The sequence below is a fragment of the Hakea prostrata genome, chromosome 10 (assembly GCF_041222555.1).
Source record: "Hakea prostrata isolate BN-2017 chromosome 10, UWA_Hpros_2, whole genome shotgun sequence".
NCBI classification, from domain to species: domain Eukaryota; kingdom Viridiplantae; phylum Streptophyta; class Magnoliopsida; order Proteales; family Proteaceae; genus Hakea; species Hakea prostrata.
In genome coordinates, this window is record NC_142609.1 from 43095767 (window position 1) to 43120276 (window position 24510).

General features: G+C 36.9%; 2 protein-coding genes across 3 annotated transcripts; both read right to left on the reverse strand.

Annotated features, from left to right (window-relative positions):
- Nucleotides 1-4966: 4966 nt before the first annotated feature.
- On the reverse strand, nucleotides 4967-7073 carry LOC149003189 (putative arabinose 5-phosphate isomerase). The gene is made up of 3 exons (XM_089136570.1): nucleotides 6313-7073; nucleotides 5515-5738; nucleotides 4967-5405 (listed from the first exon to the last, which is right to left on the reverse strand). Exons 1-3 carry the CDS (start codon nucleotides 6955-6957, stop codon nucleotides 5249-5251), a joined length of 1026 nt encoding a protein of 341 aa, XP_088992696.1. The 5' UTR covers nucleotides 6958-7073; the 3' UTR covers nucleotides 4967-5248.
- Nucleotides 7074-16483: 9410 nt separating this feature from the next.
- LOC149003190 (protein LIGHT-DEPENDENT SHORT HYPOCOTYLS 3-like) lies at nucleotides 16484-18175 on the reverse strand. Of its 2 annotated transcripts, XM_089137370.1 has the most exons (3): nucleotides 17916-18175; nucleotides 17626-17717; nucleotides 16484-17439 (listed from the first exon to the last, which is right to left on the reverse strand). In XM_089137370.1, the coding sequence occupies exon 3, from the start codon at nucleotides 17405-17407 to the stop codon at nucleotides 16853-16855; it is 555 nt and encodes a 184-aa protein (XP_088993496.1). In that variant the 5' UTR covers nucleotides 17408-17439; nucleotides 17626-17717; nucleotides 17916-18175; the 3' UTR covers nucleotides 16484-16852. The 2 variants fall into 2 exon arrangements, with proteins under 2 accessions (XP_088993496.1, XP_088993493.1); XM_089137367.1 differs by having other exon boundaries at nucleotides 17626-18175.
- Between the last annotated feature and the right edge of the window lie 6335 nt (nucleotides 18176-24510).

A 24510-nucleotide genomic window follows, 5' to 3' on the forward strand; every position in this document is an offset into this window, starting at 1 on the left:
TTTCAAAACGCTTGGGATTGTGGGATAAGTTTGAGGTAATCCATCTAGGTTCTTGCTACGTTGTTTATTACAGTTTGTTGCAAGGCACCATATCATCTATTCTATATGTTCATTTTAAGGTTCATAGGGTAATGGTTAATCCACAATCTCAGATCAAGTCCTCTTTTATTCCGACTCGACAACAACATTTATAATTCAGTAATCAATCATAGATTCTACAATTTCAAAATATTGCAAGAGTATAATAGCCTAACAGTAGCATACAATTCAGTATGCAAGTTTAAACATAAATATATGAATGTCTTCACCTTTCAAAAAAAATTGAACTTCTTCAAAAGAATTAAAAGATGGTCTAAGCATGTTCCAAATAATCCTATTTATAAACTGGTTACAAGTTAAAAACAACCCTAGAAATTCTACGTTGAAAATAGAAACAAAAATCAACACTGTTGGATATGAGTCTCTTTAATAGTAACAATATGGGTCTACCATGGTCAACCAACCCAGAGGGGTATGGGTCACTTTAACAGTACCCTCCCATGGGTCGCTTGGGGAGACCCATATCCTCTTCTAGAACCAAAAAGAAGTTTCTAAAAACACCTAAGAACAATATCTATCAACAACAAGCATTCACAAAGCGCAGTAATGAGACATTTATGATAAAATTGCTGAATATTAGCAGAACTTGTTCTCTTCGAAAGGTGTAGAAGATGGGGGATCTGGAAGGAACTCAAGCTAAAGTCTCAGAAGCTCTAAATGACATGCTGATGGCACCTCCTTCCTTTGATGAAGTTCAGGCTACACCATTTGACATGGCCCTTCTCAAGTGTCTAGGTGTGGAAGGATTTCTCAAATTATTTTTTTTCAGAAATTTTGGGAGCTAATACATATGAAGTTGTATTGTTTTGTTGCCCATTTTATTGCCACAGATTTTGTACCAAAGGGGAGTAATGAGACATTAGTCTACCTTATTCCCAAGAAGGAGGGGCTAGAATTGGTGGAGGATTCTTTTCCCAATAAGTTTATGTGAGGTGGCCATAAAAGTTGTAACAACACAGACTACATGGGATCCTTTTTGAGATACTACCACATGCCTAGTCAACCTTTGTCCAAGGAAGGTCAGTCTCAGATAATATCTACCAACCACATGAAGCATTTCACTATCAAAGGGAGGAAGAAAGGCAAGACCAAGCTTCTACTCCTGAAATTAGATATGAAGAGAGTTATAAGGTTGAATGGAGTTTTGTAGTGGCAATTCTAACAAGGCTAGGCTTCGGTTGGAGGTTTGTGGAATTCATTCTTAACATTTTCTCCTCTGTTACATAGTCATTTATTATTAATGATTCAGAGAGGTTTGCCATCACTCTAGAGAAGGGGATATATCAGGAGGAGGATGGTTAGAGGCATCAATATTAAAGGGAGGTCACAACCTTTAACTTGCTTGATGTTTGCTGATGATTATATATTGTTTTTTGAAACAAGATTGGGGAAAATTTTCACCATAAGGGAATGCATTGAAAAGTATTATAAGGGCTCAGGTCAAGATGTGAACTATAATAAGTTTTCACTTTGCTTTAGTCCCAACACACCATTAAGAATTAAAGGGTGGTTCTCCAAGGTATTTAAAGTGTCATGTGGAGGAGGACCAACAAAATATTTGGGGTTGCTGGCTAACTTTGGAGTATCTAAAGTGGAACTTTTCCACTCTCCTAGTGACAAAGTGGAAAAACAATTCTTAGGGTGGTCGAAGAAGATGTTGAACCATACAAGTAAAGAAATATTACTAAAATTTATGGCACTGCCAACTTCTATATATGTGGCTTCCCATTTCAAGCTTCACAAGGTGATACACAACAAGATAAAAGCAAAAGCCTTTAAAGTTCTTTTGGGGTGGTTTAGAAGACAAAACTCCCATACATTGGATGTCATGGAAGAGGTTATGTTAGCCAAAGTGTAAGGTGGTCTTGCTTTTAGGGATCCTTGGAATCAGAATAGGGCCTTGTTGAGTAAAGTGGCATGGAGACTCTTCTCGGATCCCGAGTCGGAATGGAGAAAATTCATGAAGAACATCTACTTTCCTATGGAAATTTTCCCTGAGGCTAAGTTTGGTAACTTACCATCATGGGCATGGAGAAGTATACTAGAAGGGAGAAAGGTTCTCAAGAAGGGTTTATTATGACATATTGGAGATAAGAGCAAGATCAAAATTTGGGGTGAACCATGGATATTGACATTGAGGGGATTTATATTGGTTCGAAGTAAGAACTCATCTTGCCCATTGCAATATGTTATGAAATTGTTAGATCAAGATGAAAGATTGTGGAAGGAAGGGGTAATAAGAAGATATTTTTTGGAGCATGAGGCTAAAGCTATACTTAGAATTTCTCTTGCACTCTTTCTTAGAGAAGACACATTGAGGCGGGGAGGGGGAAGCGAAACTTTCTCAGTTAAGGCTGCATATAAAATTTTGTAAGAGGAAGAAGCTGAAGAAAATGAGAGGAGGGCATCTTCATTGTCTCTTTATAGCTGGGAATTGATTGATCCGGCCCAATGGAAGGAACTGGGAAAGTCAAGCACTTTGCCAAAGATCAAATTCTTTCTATGGAGGGCAATGGATTAACTCCTAAGCAAATACCAAAGGTATTCAAAGAAGGGGAGTGAAAGAGCTCATGTACAACAAGTGGGGAAGGGGAAGAAACCATAATCCATATTATGTTTCATTGCCAGATAGCAAGGGCAGTGTGGTATGGAAGCCAAGCAACATAGAGTTTCCCTACAACCTGATGTGGTTTGTGGAGATTGGTTGTATTTGGATGGAGATGGGAAGGCGAGGTGGAAAAGATGGTTAGTGGATTCGAAACCTAGCAACATTGATCATGTAGACTCTTTGGAGGGCTCGAAATGATAGATCTAGAGGCAAGAAGACTTGATAGCTAGATGAAATTGTGAGGTAGGCTGAGAGATCACATGCTAAATCTTGGAAAGAAGGCAGATTGAAGGAGTCTGGATCTTCTACCCACATGGAGAGGAAAAATTATGATTCATATAGTTGGATGCTTAACACGTGTTCAATCCAAACACAAACTTCACTTTTTAAGGAAAGGCGAGAGAAGATTTGGATTCTTAGATTTTTTTTTTAAAATTTTCATAAAAAAATGAATTTTGTGTTTGGATTGGACAAGTGTCAAACATCCAACCATGTGGATTGAAAATTTTCCTCTTCATGTGGGTGAAGGATCCAAACTAGGTTGAAGAAGGGGAAGGCATAGAAAACAAGAAGCAATAGTGAAAGGAGAGGGAAAGCTACTTGGATCATCTCAACGCAGCCCCCACCATTCAATTGAGCACTAATGAACATGGAAGGAGAAAGAAGGCAAAGAAGGAGCAGATCTGATTCTTAGAAATGGGGATGGGAAGCCACTGAAAGCCGTGTCAACACCTCTGAAATTCAGCTCAGTTTTGGAAGGAGAGGCCTTTGCGATGTGGGTTGGTCTTCTTCATGCTATTGGAAGGTTAGCTATTCCTTTATCAGATGTAAGGAACGGCCTGTTACCACTTTCTTGGGAGCTATGCTCAGCCATGCCCAGTCATCTTGAATAAACTTGATCATTACCTGGAGAAAGGGAAAAAAAAGAAAGAAAAGAGAAGTACTCATTCCTGTGATGTACATTTCATCATTATATATTGTTTATTGAAACCATAGTTTGTCAATGGGAACTAGGCAACCCAAGACGTTATGGAGGCTGGACGCAAGGTGACATGAACCAAGGCACCTAAATGCCAAGGTGACTAACGAAGTATATGATTGAAACATCATAAGGAGAATAATTTTCAAAGAAGAAATGAGTAAGATGCATTACTTTCTCCAGAAGAGAGAGTTGACAGATCAGATGAGGTCTGCTTGAGATCAAAGCGCCCAGATGTGCAAGAAACTTTAACTTGGTTCAATCTGAGATGTAACATTCCAAAATAGTAAAACACAAGCAAGAATTAGAATCAGCATAAGAAACGATGAGAAAGTAGGGGAAAAAAAGAAAACCTGGATGACTTCAGTGTTCAGAGATCTTACAATAGTCGATATAAGAGTGAATCATGGCAACTCTCAATTTTCAAGTCTTGGATTCCACCACCAAAGTTCCATAGAAAACTAGGAGGGAGAGGGTTTTCATTTATTTATTTATTTTTGGGGTGAGGGAAGAGTGCCACTGAAGACTAGAACATATCCTGAAACAGGTCTCAAGCAAACCTAAAGCCAAAAAACCAACATAATGCAACCTGCTTAGGTGAAAGTTGAACACCCTGAAAGTCAATGGCGACTATCTATTTCCAGTGTCCTTCAGAAGATAAAGCCAACAGTCCAATTGTAAGCAATTCAAGAAATATGAAATCAAAACTAAAACTCAGCAATCAGGAAATTTTCAAATTAAACGAACGCAGGTCAAATCAGTGCAAGAACTATAATTGAGTTTCCCTCTGCAGGGTCTTTAACTCAAATCCCATTGCTTGAAAGAGATCTAGACTCTAGACGAAGAGAAAAAAGCGAACCTGGTACAAAAAGCTTCCTGATCTTAAGTAAAATATAGGACAGAAAACTAGAGGCTACTAAAATCAACAGAATCAAACCCAGATAAGGGGGATACCCTTGTCAAAGGCTAGTAATCGAACACCCTTTAATTCCCCGAGTCTCATCCCTAACAGATGACTATTTATAGTGATAAAACATATCTGACAGAAAAACAATCCAAATCAGGGATATTTAAGCTGTCTAGAACTGTGCCTTCTTCGCAGGAGAAGAATATGCACTCCCGCACTACATCATAGATATTGCAGCTTAATGAAATGGCCAAAAATACCAATTGACTGTGAGTTTGATAATGTCATCTCCTCCAAGATAATGATCAGATAAATGGGAGACTGGGAGGGATAGAAATTGTAAGGTATTCATACAATTCAAGAGAGATAATAAATCTTATAGACAATAAGTAGGGCCTGAATGACCAAATGATGGAACAATATGCTTTTCATGTTTATCCATTTCTGAATTAATCAAAGTACAGAAGATCCACATTACTACCATGCAGAATTTGAAGCTACAATGTATACAATCCTGCAGAGACCAATCTGTGCAATGCGCAGAAAAATTAATAAAGTACAGAAGATCCTCATTTTAACTGGAGGATTTGTGTCTTAACTCTCAACAGATTAAAGAATCATGCATTACTATTTGCAGAATATGAAGCTAAAATGTTTACAATCCTGCAGAGACCAATCCGTGCAATGTGACGATACTGATCACAACGTTTTGATGGTCAACAACAGGTAGGAATTGAACCGGAGATGGTGGAGACTCCATCTTCTGCATAGCCTCGACTGCCATGGCATCTGGACCAATTGTTCTTGGGTTCCTAGAAAAAGATTAAGTGTATCAATACTTAATATAGATTAGAAAACAGAAGCTGGCTTTATTTTTGAGTTGGTTGTGGGTTCCAACAGAAATCTCGACTTATTTTTTACCTGTTGCACATCTCCCCCACTGTAAGCTTGAAGATGCCTTCTCCACTGGCCTTCAGGGTGCGCCGCAGGTCACCATCCGTGAAAGTCCCAATTAGATGGTACTCGTCATCGACGATGAGAAGGCATCCACATCCCTTGCTTGTAAGCTCCACTAATTGATCCATTATCAAATCTCCTTCCCTGCACAGTGGAAGCTCCTCTTGCTTCTTCATTACATCTTTTACCTGCATTGCAGATAATGCAGTCCCATTAAATTAGTGTCTTAGAAATCAATTGGGTAACCAGGTGCAAGGAATTCTGTCTTAGAGTTGTTAGCAATATTTATCAATATTAGAAAAAGTTAACCCAGAAAAGCACTTAGTAGTTAGAGAGCCACAACAAGTCTAGGGAATAAGAAAATCCCTGCAATCCTTAAATCCTCCTCGCCACCATCAGTAATTGAGTTTAACGGGTTTCCATGGTAAACGAGTAACCCACTTACTCCAGCTGACAATTTCAATAGTAAGTGACTGCTTAGATATAAATTAAAAAGTAGTTTTCGTTCAATATTTTTGGTTCCTAAAGAGCTGAAAAAGAAAATAACAAACAGGTCTAAAAGGGACAGACAAATAAGAAGCTCAGATCTGAAATACCAAGGAAGAATCCCTTAGCTGTGATTTAGCAACGCAATCTCATAATCAGTCTCAACGAAATTCTATCAGGATATATCTGCCAGTATATTGAGGGAAAAAACAAAAAAAGCTAACGAACTAGGAAATAGTAAATTCTGTCATTGATTGTATTCATAGCCATTCTCACCTTGAAGATTAGGCTTTTACCAATCTTTCCAGCCGGATGATTAGCCGCATATTCATCTTTGGTCAAATTCCTCGCACTCATCAGAGCAATGGCCACAGTGTCTCCGAAAACCATTTGAATCGCCGTGGATGTCACCGGCGCCAGATCAAACGGGCACAATTCTCTCTCCAAAGGCAAATGTACATTCAAATCACAAACACTGGCCAACAAATTCCCATCCGAGGAGGTGATGGAGATCAAAAACGTACCTTTCGCCTTGGCGCAGGGAACCAATTTCAGAAGCTCTTCCGTATTCCCAGACTTACTAAACAGAACAAGGAGATCTAAATTAGACAAGATGCCGATATCTCCATGAAGAGCATCGACAGGAGATAGGAAAGCCGATCGAATGCCAAGAGACACAAGCGTCTGCGAAATCTTCTGAGCAACGAAACCTGATTTGCCGACACCAGTAAAGAAAATGGTACCTTTTGCGTTCAAGAGAGTCTGCGTAAAAGATAGGGTTTGAGAAACATCGAGGTTTTGGAAGAAGAAATTCATGTATTTCTGCTGGCATTTGAAGAGATCAAGAAGTTCGTTTTGGTTTATAAGGGTTTGGGTTTCTTTAGGTTGAAAAAAATCCGAACATGGAGCAAGAGACCCCATTTCTCTCTGCTTCAAGCTTCCGTCGTTGCAGAGAGAGAGAGAGAGATCTGAGAGACAAACAGTGTCGGTGTGAACTGAAATCTGATCCAGAGTCGTTTTTATTCGAGACGCGGCGAGGGCTACGGTGCCTAAATAAGTAATGAAAATCCGTTATTTTACGCGCTAAAAGTGTTTTAAATGAACGCGACCAAATGTAGATAGGCAATAGATTGCGACACGTGTATGCGGCACTCTTTTAACGGCGATAACGGATGCAGTATCTGACCGTGGAGAACATGCGATGGACAGAGCAATTCTCTTAATTGTATCCTTGCCGTTGAAAGAGCATTAAATTAATGTCTCACGGTCAGAACTAATTCTTTCTTTCTTTTTTTGGTAATAGTCTCACGGTCAGAACTGGAGCTATTGAGGAGATGGATCCAGCATGGTCCGTTGATCACTTGATTGTAATTGTTGATTTGTGCAGGGGCAGATCAGGTATTTCGTTTGGATCTTGTGGACGAGTGGGCCTGAACCTTGTTTTCCTTGAATCCTGTGGGCTCTCTTTCCTCCAGATCTGGAAATCCCCATTCCCCAGAACCAACTTCCAGTGTTAGCCTGTAAAGTGGTTAGTTCTTCCCTGGAACTTGCTTTATGGTGTGTGAGCATCTGCGTATTTTGTCGTTTTCTCTGTTTTGTGCTTTGAGGAACCTTCCTTCTTGCCTTCGCCATCAATGGATAAAATAACTGTCTCGTGTGTGACGTGTGTCTATGATAATGACAACTGTTCGTCTCTTATGTTTTTTTGGTAAGGAGCAATTATTCATTCAGTGAGAATAAAGATACATAAACACAATCCAAGAGAAGAAAAATACAAAAAGAAAGATGCACGGAAACACAAGGTTCGAATATAAACATAAAAAATCAAGGAGATAAAGTTGGTCAATCTATCATACATGCATGAGAATGTTGTTCAGGCTAAGGTATGAACCAAGCCCAAGAAAACCTTAAGACAAACATTGTAAACACAACAGTAAGTAAAAAGCCCAAAAGATACATAAAACGCATTCTGCATTACAAGCGCCCAAATTGATGAAAACATGCAACAAGGGCAAAGAGTGACACGCCACAAAGGCGGAGAACCTACATCATGAGCATCCACTGGGACGAGTTGGAGGATGGAAGTCTCGAGGAGTGCCGTCACTGGACTTCTAGCGGGGACTTTCCCTGCTCCAGATCTTCGGTCGGAAGATGCAGAGACTGTAGTGGTGACCGGTAGTGTCTAGAGGCTAGTAACGTGCGATGGTTGAACTATTTTGCACATTAGAAACTCCAAATCCAGAGGAGAAACATCCACATCCTACAACATCAAAAAAGAAAAAGGGGGAAACGAAAAAAATGTAGAGAGAGGATGGGTAAAGAGCGGAGAAAGTAGAGAGAGAGAACGGAGTGGAGAAGAACAAGAAGGAACACAGAGAGAGAGAGAGAGAGAGAGAGAGAGAGAGAGAGAGCTTAAGAAGAGGAAGGAGAGAGAGAGAACGGAGAAAGCTTAAGAAGAGGAAGGAGAGAGAAGAAGACGAGGTTGAGAGACAGAGGCGGTGGAATCACTAGGATCTTTCCGCCTCTAGCGTTGCTGCATGAAGAGTGTACTCAACAGCGGTTAGGGTTTTTGCCTCTAGAATCCTGTTCTTACAAAAGGAAAAACGTCTTTGTGCAATACGCACGAAACATACATTTAGTGGGTAAGAATAGTTCTAAACTTTTGATCTTATCTATGTTTGAAAGGTATAGTTTCTAAGTTGATGTCTTCTATCCATCAAAGTAGAGATTTATGCTTCTTTCACACCTTTCTATTACCCATTATGAGGGAGTCTACCTTCGAATTATGATAAGAAAAGTTAGATATGGGCCGTCAACTAGGCCACCTTTATATATAGAGATTGGGGATATTACACATGCCATATGTATGGGTCAAACTCAACACCTCTCCACTAAGAGGTATGGATCTTATCATTCAACCAATCCTGCATTGGCAGGCCACCTTTTCAATACGTGGTAAAGAAGTATAAGGGAGCATGAATTGGGATCTTCCGCCGCTAGAATAGAGGTTTATGCTCTCTTCACATCTCTAACACACATGAGAAGGTGGCCCATCTCAAAATTCTGGCAAGATGAATCATAGATGGCACCCCAGTGGACCCCATAAAACTCCACCCTAATGAGTAGAGAATTCAAACTCCAAAGACCTCTACTTGTCAGGATATTGGATTCAGACTCAATAGTTTTTTACTTTTTCTTTCCCATTTTTCATTAGAACCTCTTTCCCATTATATCTATAGCAAGGCCCATGAGAATTTCCATGGACACAACCAAGATCTCTGTTAAGGTCCATGTGAATGTTTCTGTGGGATACCCTCATGGGCCTTGTGAGGCCCAATCACTCTGGTTCTCGCCTTATCCATGGATCCATTTGGTGCATTTGGGATCACCAAAGAAATTCAAGGCTTATGGCTTCCATGGCCAAATATTTTCCTGTCATTGTCCTTCTGTTTGCCTGGAAGCTGCTACAGTATGTTCACCTTGGGTATAGAATTCACCTGGTGGAGCCTTCTCAAGAGTGGACATTGGAAGGTTTCAACCTTGGGCTCATTGGTTCTTAAGGGCCATTAGGGATCAGAAAACGCAGAAGTTGGAGAAGTTGCTAAGTTAGCTTTTCGACTCAAAGCCCAGGGAAAACCTAATTCCCATTTATATCTATCGGAAGGTCCATGAGGATTTCCATGGACATATCCAAGATCTCTGGTAAGGCCCATGTGGATGTCCTTGTGGATACCCTCATGGGCCTTGCAATAACCCAATTACTCCGTCTCTTGCCTTAGTTGTGGATCAATTTGGTGCCCACAAATTGGAGATCAACAAGGAACTGGGCTTGGGCTCATTGGTTTATGAGGGACATTTGGCCTCTGCAGGCCCAGGAAAAGGGGCTAGTTGGATCAATATGAATTTTTCGGACGACATCTAAAGCCCACAGAATGAGAAAATCCAAAAAAAAAAAAAAAAAAAAAGAAAAAAAAAAGAAAGAAAGAAAGAAAAGAAAAAAACCCCTAAAACATGAGCCTTTGGATTCAGATATTGATCAATGTACTTGTCATACCATGCATGAACTAATTATCGTTCATCATACTACTTCACTCTATGTAGAGGTTCGATGAATCGTATACGGTTATTTATAGGGCTTTTTTGGAAGTTATAATTTTGATATTTCTATGGAATGGATAGATTTGACAATTTTTTAGAGAATATGCGAATTTGCCTTCGATTGTGATAGATCATGCTCGACTTCTCACACTCAAGATCTTTGAAATATGGTGCAATGGGCAAGCCGTACTTGATATTCTGCCTAAGCCACTTGCAAAAGCTTGACAATTGGGACTTTTAGAACTTCTCTATGTACATCAATCTAAGGAATGTAATTTTTCTTTAAAAAAGAAAAAAAAAGAAAAAAGCATTAATTTATGACTAAAAGCCTAGTGGAGAATTTATTTATATTGGTTCAGGTGTTCAAGTACCCTGAAATTAAGAAATATTATTGGAAATTGAGACTTCTTTGCTGGCTCTAACAACAAATCCCTGAGAAAATGGAACACAAAGCCCATAGCTATACCACTTTGTTGAAAATAAATGAGTACGGATGTGTACTTTAAGCATATTTTAGTTAAATACACATTTTCTGGAGAAAGTAAAGAGATACATGCATGGTTATGTTAGGCCAGAAACAACTAGATTATGTTTCTATTGAGGAGAGCATTTTCTTGTCAAAACCCATATTTGTTCTTGAGACATTGATTTCCATTTCAAACTTCTACCAAACTTGAACAGTTTTTTAAGTCCCCTAAAGCAGATTTGCAGTAACACTTCACCATATAATTGTCCCTTTAATGGGGAACTTGCTTGTATTTAAACCAGGCAGACAGGGTTGGTACAGAGAAATTTGAATGCTTTTTAAATTCTTTGGAAGCTAAACCCTAGTAGTAGCCAAGAACTGTTTGTGTTTTGGCACATCTTGAGAGCATGGAATTTCTGCTGTGTCTTCAAGAAGTTACTGCTCATAGTTTGACTGAATGTTGAAGGTGTTGATGAGTCCTATGATCCTGACTCATCAAGAAAGTTCTTGGAAAAAGGGAAATGCATGCAGGTTTCATGGTGGTACACTGGTACATCTCTTCAACTCTCTGCAGCAAACACAGTACAAACCCTGAGCATGAACATGTTATGTTTCTCAGACGAAGGTTGATTGATATGAAAATAGAAAAGATAAGGAAGACAAGGTGTTCTGGCTTTTTCTGTTCTTCATTTTCTGATTGCCATACCTTGAAACTCAGGTGTTCAAGGTAGTTTACTTACACTTTGAACGGTTCTTCCGGGAGACTAGTTTACGTGAATAAGAAAAAACCTGTACTCTAAAAAGATTTGAACTTTTGATCTTTTACTTCATCATAAGTAACAAAGAACAATGCAGGCAACTCATCCACTTAGCCTAAGATCATTAGTTTCTAGTGAAAATCATCAAGCAAAGATGGTAATGCAAACAAGCCTAGATCTTCTACTTGTTGGATAGATGTTAGTATTTTTCTCACACCTTTCTATTACACATTAAAAGTAGAGCCTAATTCGGATTCGCAAGTAATTCCATCTCTTGTTCAGTTTTTCAACACTCAAGGTGGACCCCTCCCAGGATAGTAAAGAAACGTGGAAAGAACACAAAAGTTTTTGGTGATGGTAGAAATTCCAAGCTCGGTTCTAGAGAAAGAAGTAGTAACAGCTATGAGCTAACAATAATATACAAACCCATGCACGTGTAAGGGGCATGAGTTGACTACAACTCAAGTGCTTGGGCCCACCACTCTTGTAAATTGTACGGCGGTCATCTCGACCGTGCGTGGCTTCATATGCTGCTCCGATGATATTCAATCACATCACGTAAAAGCTTGGATACTTTCCTTCTGTGCGAGACGGGTCAATGCGTTTGGTCCTCGACACCAAAACCGGACCACCCGAAAAGTTAGTATATTTGGACCGGTCCGACTTAAGAGTTGAGACGTCCCTATTTAGTACCCAAAACCTAATATAAACCGATTGCTTATCGAGTTGGTTTGAGAATAGCAGAACCGTGAAACCGATTGATGCGAAAACCGAACCGGATGAGAAGTGTGTGGGAATATAATCCTAATCAATGTTGAGGTGATGGTAGGGCCGTAGGGGAAGGGATTCTTGAACTCACGAGCGAGCACGTCCCGCATTCGGTGACAAGACGTTTCGTCTCTAATTTGGCCCTTTTTTTCACTTAAATTTCCATTTATGTCCGTTCAGAATCAGAACAACCAAAAACAGAGAGAGAAAGGCGGAGGAGTACGGTTAGCGTAGGACCCACACATTGAAAATACGATTTGTCCTCAAAGAAGAAAAAATAACGAAGTCATGTCATGTTGATGTCGACGGGACGAGGATAATCGTACTTACGTGGCGATGATTCTGCCACGTGTAACCAGAATACACGACTACTGGTATGGATAGAGGAACCCGACAGAAATGACAGGTAGCCACGTGACAACTGACTGATGGTTGAAGTGAAGTGGGTCCCATGATAAAGTCCTAGTCTCCTAGACACCTAGTTCGATTTGACCGTAGAGAGAGAGGGAGAGAAACAAAAGCGAAATTGGTACACGACGTTGTAGAGATTCTCTCTGTCCGACAGACACTGGAGGCTGTGACGCGGTCGCTTTATAAAGTCCGGCAAGTCTTTAATCAGAGAGATGCTGCTTTTTCTCCCAATACACCACGTGGCAAGGCATTATAGTCTTTAAGGAATCCACATCACAGGACTTTTCTAGTCCCACCAAAACGTCAGATCCCAATAGCAAAGTTGCTTCAATAATGGCCAAGCGAGATTTAGGTCCGTCCGATCCTCAATCTCGTCTGTTGAATTTCAATAATTGTGATTCAACTTTCGATCCGATCCGATCCAATTGTTTGGCTTGAGCGTCCTACACATTACGTAAGAAAAGTCCAAAATAACCACATTCAATGTTTTAGGCTTTCTGATCGGAAAGATCACACGTATGAAAAAAACTGTTGCTGTCGTGTCAATTTAGTCTTTTTGTCGGTATTAGCTCCTATGCATATATGCCTAGGTAGGGTACGGTGGCGCACAGGGTTCTGCCAGCCTTTTATGAGAGTCTGAACTTTTTCTTTTTAACTGCTTATATAATGAAGGCAGACATTACTACAGTTGCATGGAGCTTCCACGCCACTCGTTCTCTCTATCTTTCTCATTCTCATACATTTCCTCTATCGTTCACTGTTCTTTCTGTTTTCTTCCTGTATCAACCTAAAGATCAATCTATATAGCTTTCCTCTTTCTGGGTCGATCTGGGTAAGTTAAGGTGAGAAGCAAATGATATGGATAGCTCACCTCTCACCACCTTTTTATATCCTAGGTTTCTCCCAGAAACTTGTGAACATCTTAAAGCTTATCAAGAAGAAGAAACTAACAGTTTCTTGCTTTCAAAATATGGAAATGAACCCACAAATCTACAGAAGGGACTAGTAGTCAAAGGAAGGAAACTTGACCAGAACAAAATTATTAGCAGATGTACAACCCTAAATATATTATATCCATTCTGGAAATTGTAGTGGAAGAAGGAATCACCAAAGCACTGAAAGGATGGTTCCTGGGTCATTTGGCTTCAAACCCAATGAGTTTTAACCTTCAAAATTGGTCAAAACAACTGTAATATGAGTTTTGGTAATGGAAATCTTTCTTAGAATTTAGAATTTCAAGAAGAAAGTAGGTGATGGGTTCTCAGTTATCCTCAAAGTTACTGTAAAACAAGATCCCAGAGACTAGGGCAGTTGATGAAAAATGTAGGTTAGGGATCTAAAAAGTGAGACAACCTAAATGAGTATATTAATAGATTAAACACCAATCACTTTTCTTGAGCCCATCTGTTTTATATACTTTAAACACCAATTACTTTTCTTGAGCCCATTTGTTCCTACAGTATTGTGTTAGGTTTTCCTCTTCTATGCTGGAATTCATATTCCCATATATAAAATATTCCTTAAGCAATTTTAATTGAGTGTCATTGGCTGTATAAGGATTTACCTACCCTAGTCTAGGATACTTCTTTTATTTTTATTTTTTGAGCTTGCATGAGATAACTATAGCCAGATTTAGTACAACTAATTATTCACCACCTTTAATTAGTGACCATCGATATCATTATAATGGAATCTTTCTCTTTCTCTTGTTGGCTCTTGCCCTATTGTTTCTTGATTTTATGGTTCCAGAGAAGCAGAAAAAGAAGGAATATTCTTCCATTGATTGTGGACTTCCTACAGAACTCTCTCAGTCTACTCAAAGTGAACACATTTTGAAGCACAGGAGAGAGAGAGAGAGAGAGAGAGAGAGAGAGAGTATCATGGATTAAATTCTTGTAAGCTGATCAAGTCCTATCACCATGACAGTTGCAGTTAATGACTTAACATCATATATTATTAGGAACTGTTGTACTAAACTGATGTCACTTTGGCCATCTTAATCGCTTTCTGGATTTTTCAATCAAAACAAATACGACTACAGTTAATGAAACATTACAAGTTAGTTGAACTTTTGGAATGGAACCTTTAAATGATATGAGAAAGGATTTCCAACATCTCCTTGTGCCCCTAATACATTTTGCTACATTCGTGGAAGATTGTAAAAAATTTAGTTTCACATCGGTTACTAATTGCCCTATGATCTCCTTGTATACGATTTTATATAATTTCTTATTAGAAGGTCTGCCCTCTTCACTCTATTATCACAACCCAGATTGATAAAGGACTGTATTTTCTCCTAAAATCCCCGAGAAGGTCTGCCCTTGTTTATTTTAGTCTCTTTCTTTACCTAGGTTTATATGGAGTCAGCCTTAGGGTAAGCATTCAGTGTGTCTCGCAATATATTGTCAATGTTTAATAAGAATATATATACATATAATGAATGACATGACAAGAAAAATGTTATTGTGAATCAATCTATTTTATTTTTATTATTTTTTCTTATTAGGGCTGGGCCCTTGTAATGGAAAAATCTTGACTTAATCCTAAAATGATTAGTAGAGTGAAGAGACTTTTTATCGAGGTTAGTGATAGCTTTTCCAACAAACATAAAAGAAGAAAAAAAATTCTTTTGGGGTTTGGTTGAAAATCCATTAAATAGAGGATGACCAATCTGTTTCGAGTTTCGGTGATCTTCGCTGTAATATCACTTAATTGAATTTAGAAAAAAACACATCCTTAAAAGCAGTGAAAGATAAGTTGTCTGAGTATTTTTAAATTGTTGAGGTATTTGAGTTATATCTAAATTGTTGTACCATGCAATAAGTATGATAGGCCTCATGGGAGAGTTCAGTTAATTATAAAACCTGATGTTGTATATAAATACTAGCTGAAAGCTACGCCTAGATATTCCGAATTAGATACTTAGAGTGTAATGCTTTAAGTAAACCAGTGCTTTAACCTTAATTCAAACATATATATATATCTTCAGATCAGCTACTCATAGCCAAAGTTAGATTTATTATTTCTGAAACCCTAACAGGTTCTAGATCCAATAACTAGAATCAAGTACGCCAGCGAAGGACTTATTGAGCATTATGGCACCATGGGTATTTTGGCTTTTCTTCTAAACCCACATACAGACAACTCAACATAAACACAAGATACTGATAACTTCACGTGAAGGATGAGAATTTCCATCTTCGAGCATATGGAAGACTGAGCAATTTACATCCTTCAACCTCAAGGAGATGGAAAAAAACCAGTATCAACCAATCAAAATTCATTACTGTTCACCATATATGTTAGGTTGTCGGCCAGATTGATTATGAAATTCCTATCTCAAATCTCAACACACAGATTGGTTCTTTAACTATTTTTGTTCTCAGCTAGGTATATGGTTGAATGAATAAGATCGGGTTCTTGTCTTTTTTCCATGAGTAGAACAAGATAGATTGGCTGCATTAGGAGCTCAAACTTGATTTATCTGGTTCATGGAGTTCATTAAAAGTGTTTCAACTTGATTTCTTCAATGCTTTCTCCTCTTTTAGGTGTTGGGTTTTTGGGAGAGATAAGAAAGTTGGCAAAAAGAAAACATCTAAGTTGGAGAGCAATAAATGCAGGAGACACGGATAAGTCTTTTTCCAAGAAATATGGGAGCGAGAAGGATACTACACTGTCTGCCATTTGCTGCAATTCCTTCTCTTTTCTTCGAACTCTGAAATGACCAACCACAACTCTACACACCAAACAGCTGAAAGTCTATATATAGAGAGCATTTGTGTTTCGGTTCAAATAATTCTAAAATAAACATTAGAACATGACATCACTATGTCTGTTCATGAAGAGCAGGAACAGAAATGTAGAATTTATACAGCAGAAAAGGAAGCAGAAGCTCTCTGAAAATCCATATTAGATGTAACCCATTAAAATTCTAGAACGAGAAAGAAAAAAAGAACAAGAAATTGATTGAGAGACATTTCACATTTATAAAGACCAGAAAATCTATTACTTGGCAGATAAACGGTTTTCAAGTACAAAGCTAAGAGCGATATTGAAGCTCTATCACATAGAACATAAGATCACAGCTTCTACTACTAACACAACAACACTAAACAACAACAACAACAACAACAACAACTACCACTACTACTGCTACTACTACTACAACAATTACTGATACTATAGAGATTTAATAAGATTACCTATTTGAAATGAAAGATAATGGAAGCTACCCATATTGCAAAAAGCAGCAATCACAGCTTGGAAGTTCTAAAAATTGCCGAATTGTCCTTCATCAGATCATGTAATTTTTGGATCATGAACTTCCTGGTGGTGGTGGCAATTGGGGGTTTTGTTGTGGTGGGCGCTTTCTCTTCTTTTTCTCATAACTGATCCCCCTTGCTTTGGCCTGCAACTCACGAACTTCCCTTAAGTAAAGTCTAACAGCTCGAGCTCCGAAGGGGTTTGCTTCTGGTTTTCCACCATGTTCTTCGAAGGCGGCCCGGAGACGACCGATAAGGGCATCGAGGCTTCCCCAGGCTTGCCGGAGAGGACATGGGCAAGGAGCAGGTGGGTTAGGATGGCCAAAGAAAGGGCAGATTTGGGTGTGGACTTTGGTTTTGCCAAATTGGTCGAGGTACCGGAGAAATTCAAGCACATGTGCACCGCTGCACCGGGCGAGGGAGAGTGGAGGTCTGTGGTTCCTTAGGTATTGGCCAAAGGTGTTCCAGTCTCGGCGCTTCTGGTTTTCATATCGGCTGGGAGAGACTGGAGCTGAGGAAGAAGAGTAGGAGGAAGGGACTACATCCAAACTGTTGGTTGTGTTGTTCTCTGAGTTGGAGCTCTCTGCTGTTGCTGGAATTGCATCCATGGAAGTCTTGATGATACCCTAATTCTTGGATCCTGCAGAAGAGATATATGTAGATGGATTGTTGATCATAATAAAGATGGTGACTGAAGATTTTAATTTTTTTGATGATGGACAGGTGTCTACAAATTAAAAATCCAAAGATAGAAGAAGTAAAAAACAAGGGTTTTGAACATGGTTGACAAAAACAAAGAAACAAAGATCAAGAGAGGAAGACGAACCAGATGAAGCAGCAGTTGAAGAGATCACAAAGACCTTGTTCAACTCTTTGCAGCTGACAGCCAAGGATGAGTGTTCTTTTGCAGATTTGTCTCTGTTGAAAAAGACTGTAACTTTCAGAGAACAAATTGGATTACTGGGTCTACCTTTACATGGTATCCATTTTGGGTATGAAAGAGAGAGAGAGAGAGAGAGAGAGAGAGAGAGAGGTGATGGGAAAGAGAATTCTGAAATTTGAGATATGATATGGGTGTGATTAGATTAACAGAAGAAGAATGAAAGGATTCCGAACCTCTCTTTTCTTCTTCGGGGTTGCTTTGTTTGAGCAATACTAGAAACCTTGAAAGGCTGTGATGTTGGACTTTTCTTGCTATGTTTTCTGAAAAAAACTGTTCTCTGAGAATTGGATAGAGAGATTTTCTTTCCGAAAAAGGGGAAGGAACTGAACTATTTTTTGAAGATGAGCATATAGTGTCTTATTAGAGAGACAGAGACAGAGAGAGAGAGAGAAAAGAAGATGGAGTTGCTTTGTGGTAAGTGGTGGGAACCTGTTCAGGACTAGTTAGGGCTTTTGTGGGTTTAGAAAGAGGTTGACAGAAGGTTAAGAGATGATGGGGATGGAGACAGTAAAAAAGTTAGTAGGGTGTGGGGGGTGAAAAAAATCTCAGAGAATAAAATCATTTTGTTTCTTTACCCCTTCTTTAATGAATGGCAATACCTTTCTTTAGTGACTTCTACCAATGCACTTCACCTTTTCTTTTTCTCCCCCCACCTTCCTTTACTTGTGTTTCCTTAACTCTCCATCTGATTACTTAACTCTCTTGGTAATAACTCCCAAATCTGTACCCTTTTCATGATTTTAAATTTATAATTATATACAATATCAACAAATATATATTCTACTTCCAACATAAAATCTTCTCCCGAACTACAATTTTTAATATAATAAAACCTTATATGCCTTTTGCTTCTTGACTCTTCTTCTTAAATTGAATGACCATAATATTCCAAAAGATATGTTGGTTTTGAATGATCTCAGCTACCCCATCAATTGTAAGGCAAGACAGCTCAAATTTTTAAGATAAATGAAGTGACCCATTTGCTTGGCTGCTATGAACATAAATAGCAATTTATATATATGGAGTGTACGAAAGGGTTTACAAAAGAGTTTTGTGATGTCCATATGAAAAGCTAACTTTATCATGTACATATTTCAAAATATACGTGTAAAATGACACTACTTATCTTTATAGAATTAATTTTGTATAGACAGCAGTTTTCAGTATAAGAGTGTGACCTATACCAATATATATTTCTCTCACTCTCTCTTTTGTAAAAAAAAAAGGGCTAGAGGATAGACAAATTAGGAAGAAACTAAGTACTACTAAAGCCAGGTTAATCCACCTAGAGGATCTCCTCTAACGTTGAAGGGGGACTTGGAAAGAATGCACATCAAAGAATTGCACGGAACTAAAGACATCTTCGACATCCAATTAATGGCAGCATTCACGTCGCACGTTGTTAACCTTTATTTGACTAACCAACCTCAACAACAGCCTAGTTGTCAACTAGCCCAGTAGATCTTTACCCCCAAAAAAAGAATAAAAATAAAAGTAAGCCTGGTAGGCTTTCCACAAGACACTTGACTAGTGGAGATGCGAGAAGCACACAGCCTCATGCAAGTCTAACTCCACATATGAAGGGCGAAATCCCTTCTCCCCAGCCAAAAGAACCCCCTCCTGAACAGAACATACCTCAGCCGCTTCAAGGATCGAACAACTATCAATTGACTTTGCCAAACCTCTTATATAGCAATCAATGTGATTCCTAAACACTCTCCCTACCTGAGCAATGTTTTTTTTTTTTTTTCTTTTCTGGTTGGGGGGGGGGAATTGGTAGCTTTACATGAAGTGATATGGACTATTACATGTACAATAGGAAACTAAAAGGTACTGGTTATTACTAATTGGGCAACATTTCGATAGTAAATTAAAGCAAAGTTATTACCAACACTAACTACCACATCCGGATCAAGTTTGAAGCATCCTTAAAGAATGAAAAGGTTTATTATTATAAGGAGACGAAAGAAAAAACTTATCACAATGCTTCCCTAGAAGGGCACTGCCAACCACTTACAAGGTTTCACATTCAGCAGAAAAGTTGTGAATGAGAACAAAATGGAAAATATTTTAAGTCGTGAAAGATATAATATTATACATAGAGAGATTATTCTAAAGCTGCAGATGCTTATATTTATTACACCATTTTTTTTTTTTTATCTTAAAGATAATAGGACAAAAAGGAAAAGCTAATATGATATACATCCAATGTTCCTGTGATGATAACCACCCTTCTCTTTGCTTTGATTGAAACAGTGCAACTGAACGTATCCTCTCTCTCTCTCCCTCTCTCTCTCTCTCTCTCTCTCTGTCTGTCTGTCTGACGTTGGAATAGGGTTTTCAGATGGTGTAATTGCTTGAAAAAGGAGTACGCAAGGTAGTTTTCACTCTTAAGCTCTCAATAATGTCTCTCTCTCTCTCTCTCTCTCTCTATGTCTCTATCTCCTATTGATTGGGACAAGAAGCCGGAAAGGTAAGAGGGCCACACAGAGGTGTGACAATAGTGCCCAGCCAGAGTTATCTGCAATGTGGAGTAGACATGCATAGAGGCGCTAATGTCCACTGGCCTTATGACTCAAGATAACTGTTTTCTTGACTACGTCTAGGTACACAAGCTAGCTAGCTAGCATGCTAAAGTTTACATGTTGCTCCAGGGAAAATTTCTTAGGAGGCTTAAAGCCAATGATACATGTATGGATTCTCAAGAAAATGAGTAATAGAAGTATTCAGATATAAAGAGAGGAATGTATTGTATTTCCTTATAGACTTTGATATTTTCGTATCAGAGAAGATGTTATTTCTATTATAAATATGTAATGTACACAACTATATAAAAGAGTTCGATTCATCTTGTCATAATTTTCTTCCTTGTCTTGAATATATCTTCTATATTTTATAATATGGTATCAACATAACTCTACTCAAAGTATAGGTTGCATCTTGAGAAGAAAGACAACAAGTTATACACCATTATGCTTTCTATTCCAAGGTGAAAAGGACGATCGACCTCCCTACGCTTGCTCCTGTAAACAATGGCATTTGTCTTGTCCATCTCATAGTGTAAGTGCATCATGATTATAATATGTGATCTATTAAATTTTAAAGTCAAACAAATAATAAACTATTAAGTTATTAAGTTTTATTAGTACAATAAGCTTTCTTTGAAAATTTTATCAATATCTAAGCCTGTTAATTTTTTTATTATATATTGAAAATTCATAATGACAATCCATTTAAGAACTAGAAGATTTTTCAATTTAATGAATTTTATTGTTCTGTTTGTTCTCAAGGGAAATCTATTACTAGACCATCACCAGCTAAAATTGGGATTGAATCCCTTGCGCTTTTGAAAAGTATACATGGTAAAATGTGTGGGTCCATTCACTCATCATGTGGACCATTTAGATCATATATGGTTTAAGTAGATGCATTTATGAAATGATCACATTATATGTATGCTTATTATGAACTCATAATTTGGTATTTGCAAGATTGTTTGTTTAAATAATTATATAAATAACACAATTTTCGTATCATCAAATAAAAACAATTGATATGGATAATGTTAGTGATTGGACATCTCAAGCTTTTAATCATTATTGAATGTCAAATGGAATCATAGTTGAACAACTTGTTTCTTATAATCATACATGAAATTGTTTGGTAAAATATTTTATCAAGCTTCTTCAATTAATCGTTAAACCATTGTTTATAAAAACAAAACCCTTGTAAGCATCAGGCTAATAAGTTATTATAAAATTTTCCCCATTACAATTGGCTTATAGTCAGAAGTCAAATAATTCTCATCTTAAAATTTTTTGAATTTACGGTTTATATTCCAATTGCTCCACCACATCACACAAAGATGAGAATATATATTGATATTCTTCTATACTTCAATTTTTTGCCAATGACTAGATATTTATTTAAAGTAAGGTTTGTTGATTATCATTTTGAGAATAAACAGTTGGAAAAAGAGATTAATTGGTATACATTGTCATTATCTTATCATTTAGATCCTCGCACTAAGTAATATGAACCTAAACTTTAAAAGATAATGCATTTAAAATATTACAAATCAACTGCCAGATTTACTGACCTGCCAAGAATTATTAAATCTCATACTCCAGTTGTAAATGCTCCAATTTAATTTAATGTCCCAACAGAATAATCTATCAGTGTAAGTGAAATCAAATCATGCTTAAAAAGTAAAAAACTAATAGGTTCCAAGAATAAAATCATAGAAAAATAAATGAGTAAATTATCAAGATGGTCATAATAGGAGACAATTGCTCACGAAAATTCTGAAAATATAATTTTTCATAAAATTTCAGAAGAGATTCAAGTTCCTAAAAATAATAGAAGTTAAGAGATCTCTATTAGTTATGTCACTACAGGGGGAAAAAAAGAAAATGAATGATATAATTATCGACATTTTTGCATATAATGTTACTGTTCAAATAATAAACAAGATGATGATCTTGAACATAAATTTATTGATGAATGTAAATGAAAAAATGATAGACCAAAATGAAAATATGCAATACAAACAAAATCGAATTCGCTTGAGAAAATAAAGTTTTTGGACTGTAGTCCAACACCTAAAGGTAAAAAGTCTATGGAGTACAAATCAGTTTTTGTGTGAATATGAAATGAAAAAAAGGAAATTGTGAGATTGTGACATAAGAATCTTTGCAAAGGCTTGTCACTGGTTATTAGAAGAAGAAAAAAAATTGATGTAATCATCTTTAGATATCTTATTAGTCTAAGAGTACATAAAAAACTTGACATGCGTCCAATGGATATTGTTACAGCCTATTATATGACTCATTTGAGTATAAAATCTATATGAAAATCCCTGAAAGATTCAAAATTCTTGAAGCACATAAAATTCTCCAAAAATTTGTTTAATAAGGCTTCAAAGATCATTATATGGCTTAAAGCAATCAAAGTATATGTGGTATGATTACCTTAGTACATATTTATTAGATGAAATGTATAAAAATGACCCAATTTGCCTTTGTGCCTTAATTAAAAAATGTAGATCTAACTTTGTTAAGTGTGTGGACATATATATATATATATATATATATATATATATATATATATATATATATATATATATATATATATATATATATATATATATATATATATATATATATATATATATATATATATATATATATATATATATATATATATATAATTTATTTATTTATTTATTTTTTGTAATTAGTACTTTATTCAAAAACCTGAAGAGTGGCCGAGCAAAGCTCTAATAACCACTGACTGGAAATAGGCTATTTAACCCGGTTTGTAAGATTAAATGCCTTCCTTGATAGGAGATCCGCAATTACATTGGATTTCTTAGTAATGTGCCTTGCACTAAACTGCAAAAATTTGGAAGCTATATATTGTATATATTGGACAATGTTAATTGTATATGTTGATGACTTAAATATTATTAAAACTCCCGAAGAGCTTCTACAAGCAATAGATTATTTGAAGAAAAGTTGAGATGAAAGATCTTGGAAAAACAAAGTTTTGTCTTTCCTTGCAAATTGAACATTTGATGAATGAAATATCCATTCATCAATCAATTTATATATAGAAGATTTTGAACCGATTTTATATGGATAAAGCACATCCATTGAGTACTCTAACGGTTAAGATCACTCGACATAAAGAAATATATATTTTGACCCCATGAAAACAATGAAAAACTTCTTGGTCCTGAAGAATTATATCTCACTGCAATTGTGGCATTAATGTATCTTGCTAATAGTACACGACTAGATATAACATTTTACATAAGTCTATTAGCAAGATTTAATTATTCTCCAATGTGAAGACACTGAAATAGTATTAAATATATATTTCGGTACATTTGAAAAACTATTATTCTGGGGTTATTTTATTCAAATGAATATAGACATCAACTTGCTTGTTATGTAGATGTAGGATATTTATTGATCTACATAAAACTGCATCCTAAATAGACTATTTATTCACAAGTGAAAGTACAACTATTTTATTGCATTCAACAAAACAAAATATATCTGTCACTTCTTCAAATCATGCAGAAATAATAGCGATTAATGAAGTAAGTCAATAATATATTTGGTTAAGATCAATGACCCAACACATCTAGGAAGCATGCGATATTTCATTAGAAAAATTGAGTTTTAATAATATTATATGAAGATAATGTTACATGCATAGCTTGGTTGAAGGGAGAATACATAAAGGAGATAAATGAAACATATTTCATCAAAATTCTTCTTCACTCATGATTTTCAACAAAATGATGAATCAATGTTCAATGAATTCGTTCAAGTGTTAATTTGGTAGATTTATTTATTGAGGCATTGCCTACTAATTTTGAAAAGCTAGTATACGAGACTGGGATGTATAGACTTTAAAGATATTCAATGAAGTTATCATCAGGGGCGTAGAATAAGTGCTGCATTTTTTTTCCCCTTCACCAAGATTTTGTTCCACTAGGTTTTCCTCGCAAAATTTTTAATTAAGCAACTAGCAATACATATTATTTAGATATGTATATTATTTTTCCTTCACTAAGATTTTTCCCAACAAGGTTTTTTCTTGTTAAGATTTTAACGAGGTACATTATCTATTGATGGATATTCAAGAGGGAATGTAATAAATAATACTAAGTGTGGATGTCCATCACTCCCAAAAAGATAATATCAAAAGATGTAACTTCCAAATGAAAATCTCAACTACCTTGACGTGCAATCTTGG

Excerpts from the sequence above, each read along its gene's own strand:
- LOC149003189 (XM_089136570.1), bottom strand. The coding sequence starts at position 6,957 with ATGGGGTCTCTTGCTCCATGTTCGGATTTTTTTCAACCTAAAGAAACC. Across the intron at positions 5,739-6,312 it reads GTAAAAGCCTAATCTTCAAG|GTAAAAGATGTAATGAAGAA; the intron begins GTGAGAATGGCT and ends TCTGCAATGCAG. Across the intron at positions 5,406-5,514 it reads GTGGGGGAGATGTGCAACAG|GAACCCAAGAACAATTGGTC; the intron begins GTAAAAAATAAG and ends ATCTTTTTCTAG.
- LOC149003190 (XM_089137370.1), bottom strand. The coding sequence starts at position 17,407 with ATGGATGCAATTCCAGCAACAGCAGAGAGCTCCAACTCAGAGAACAAC.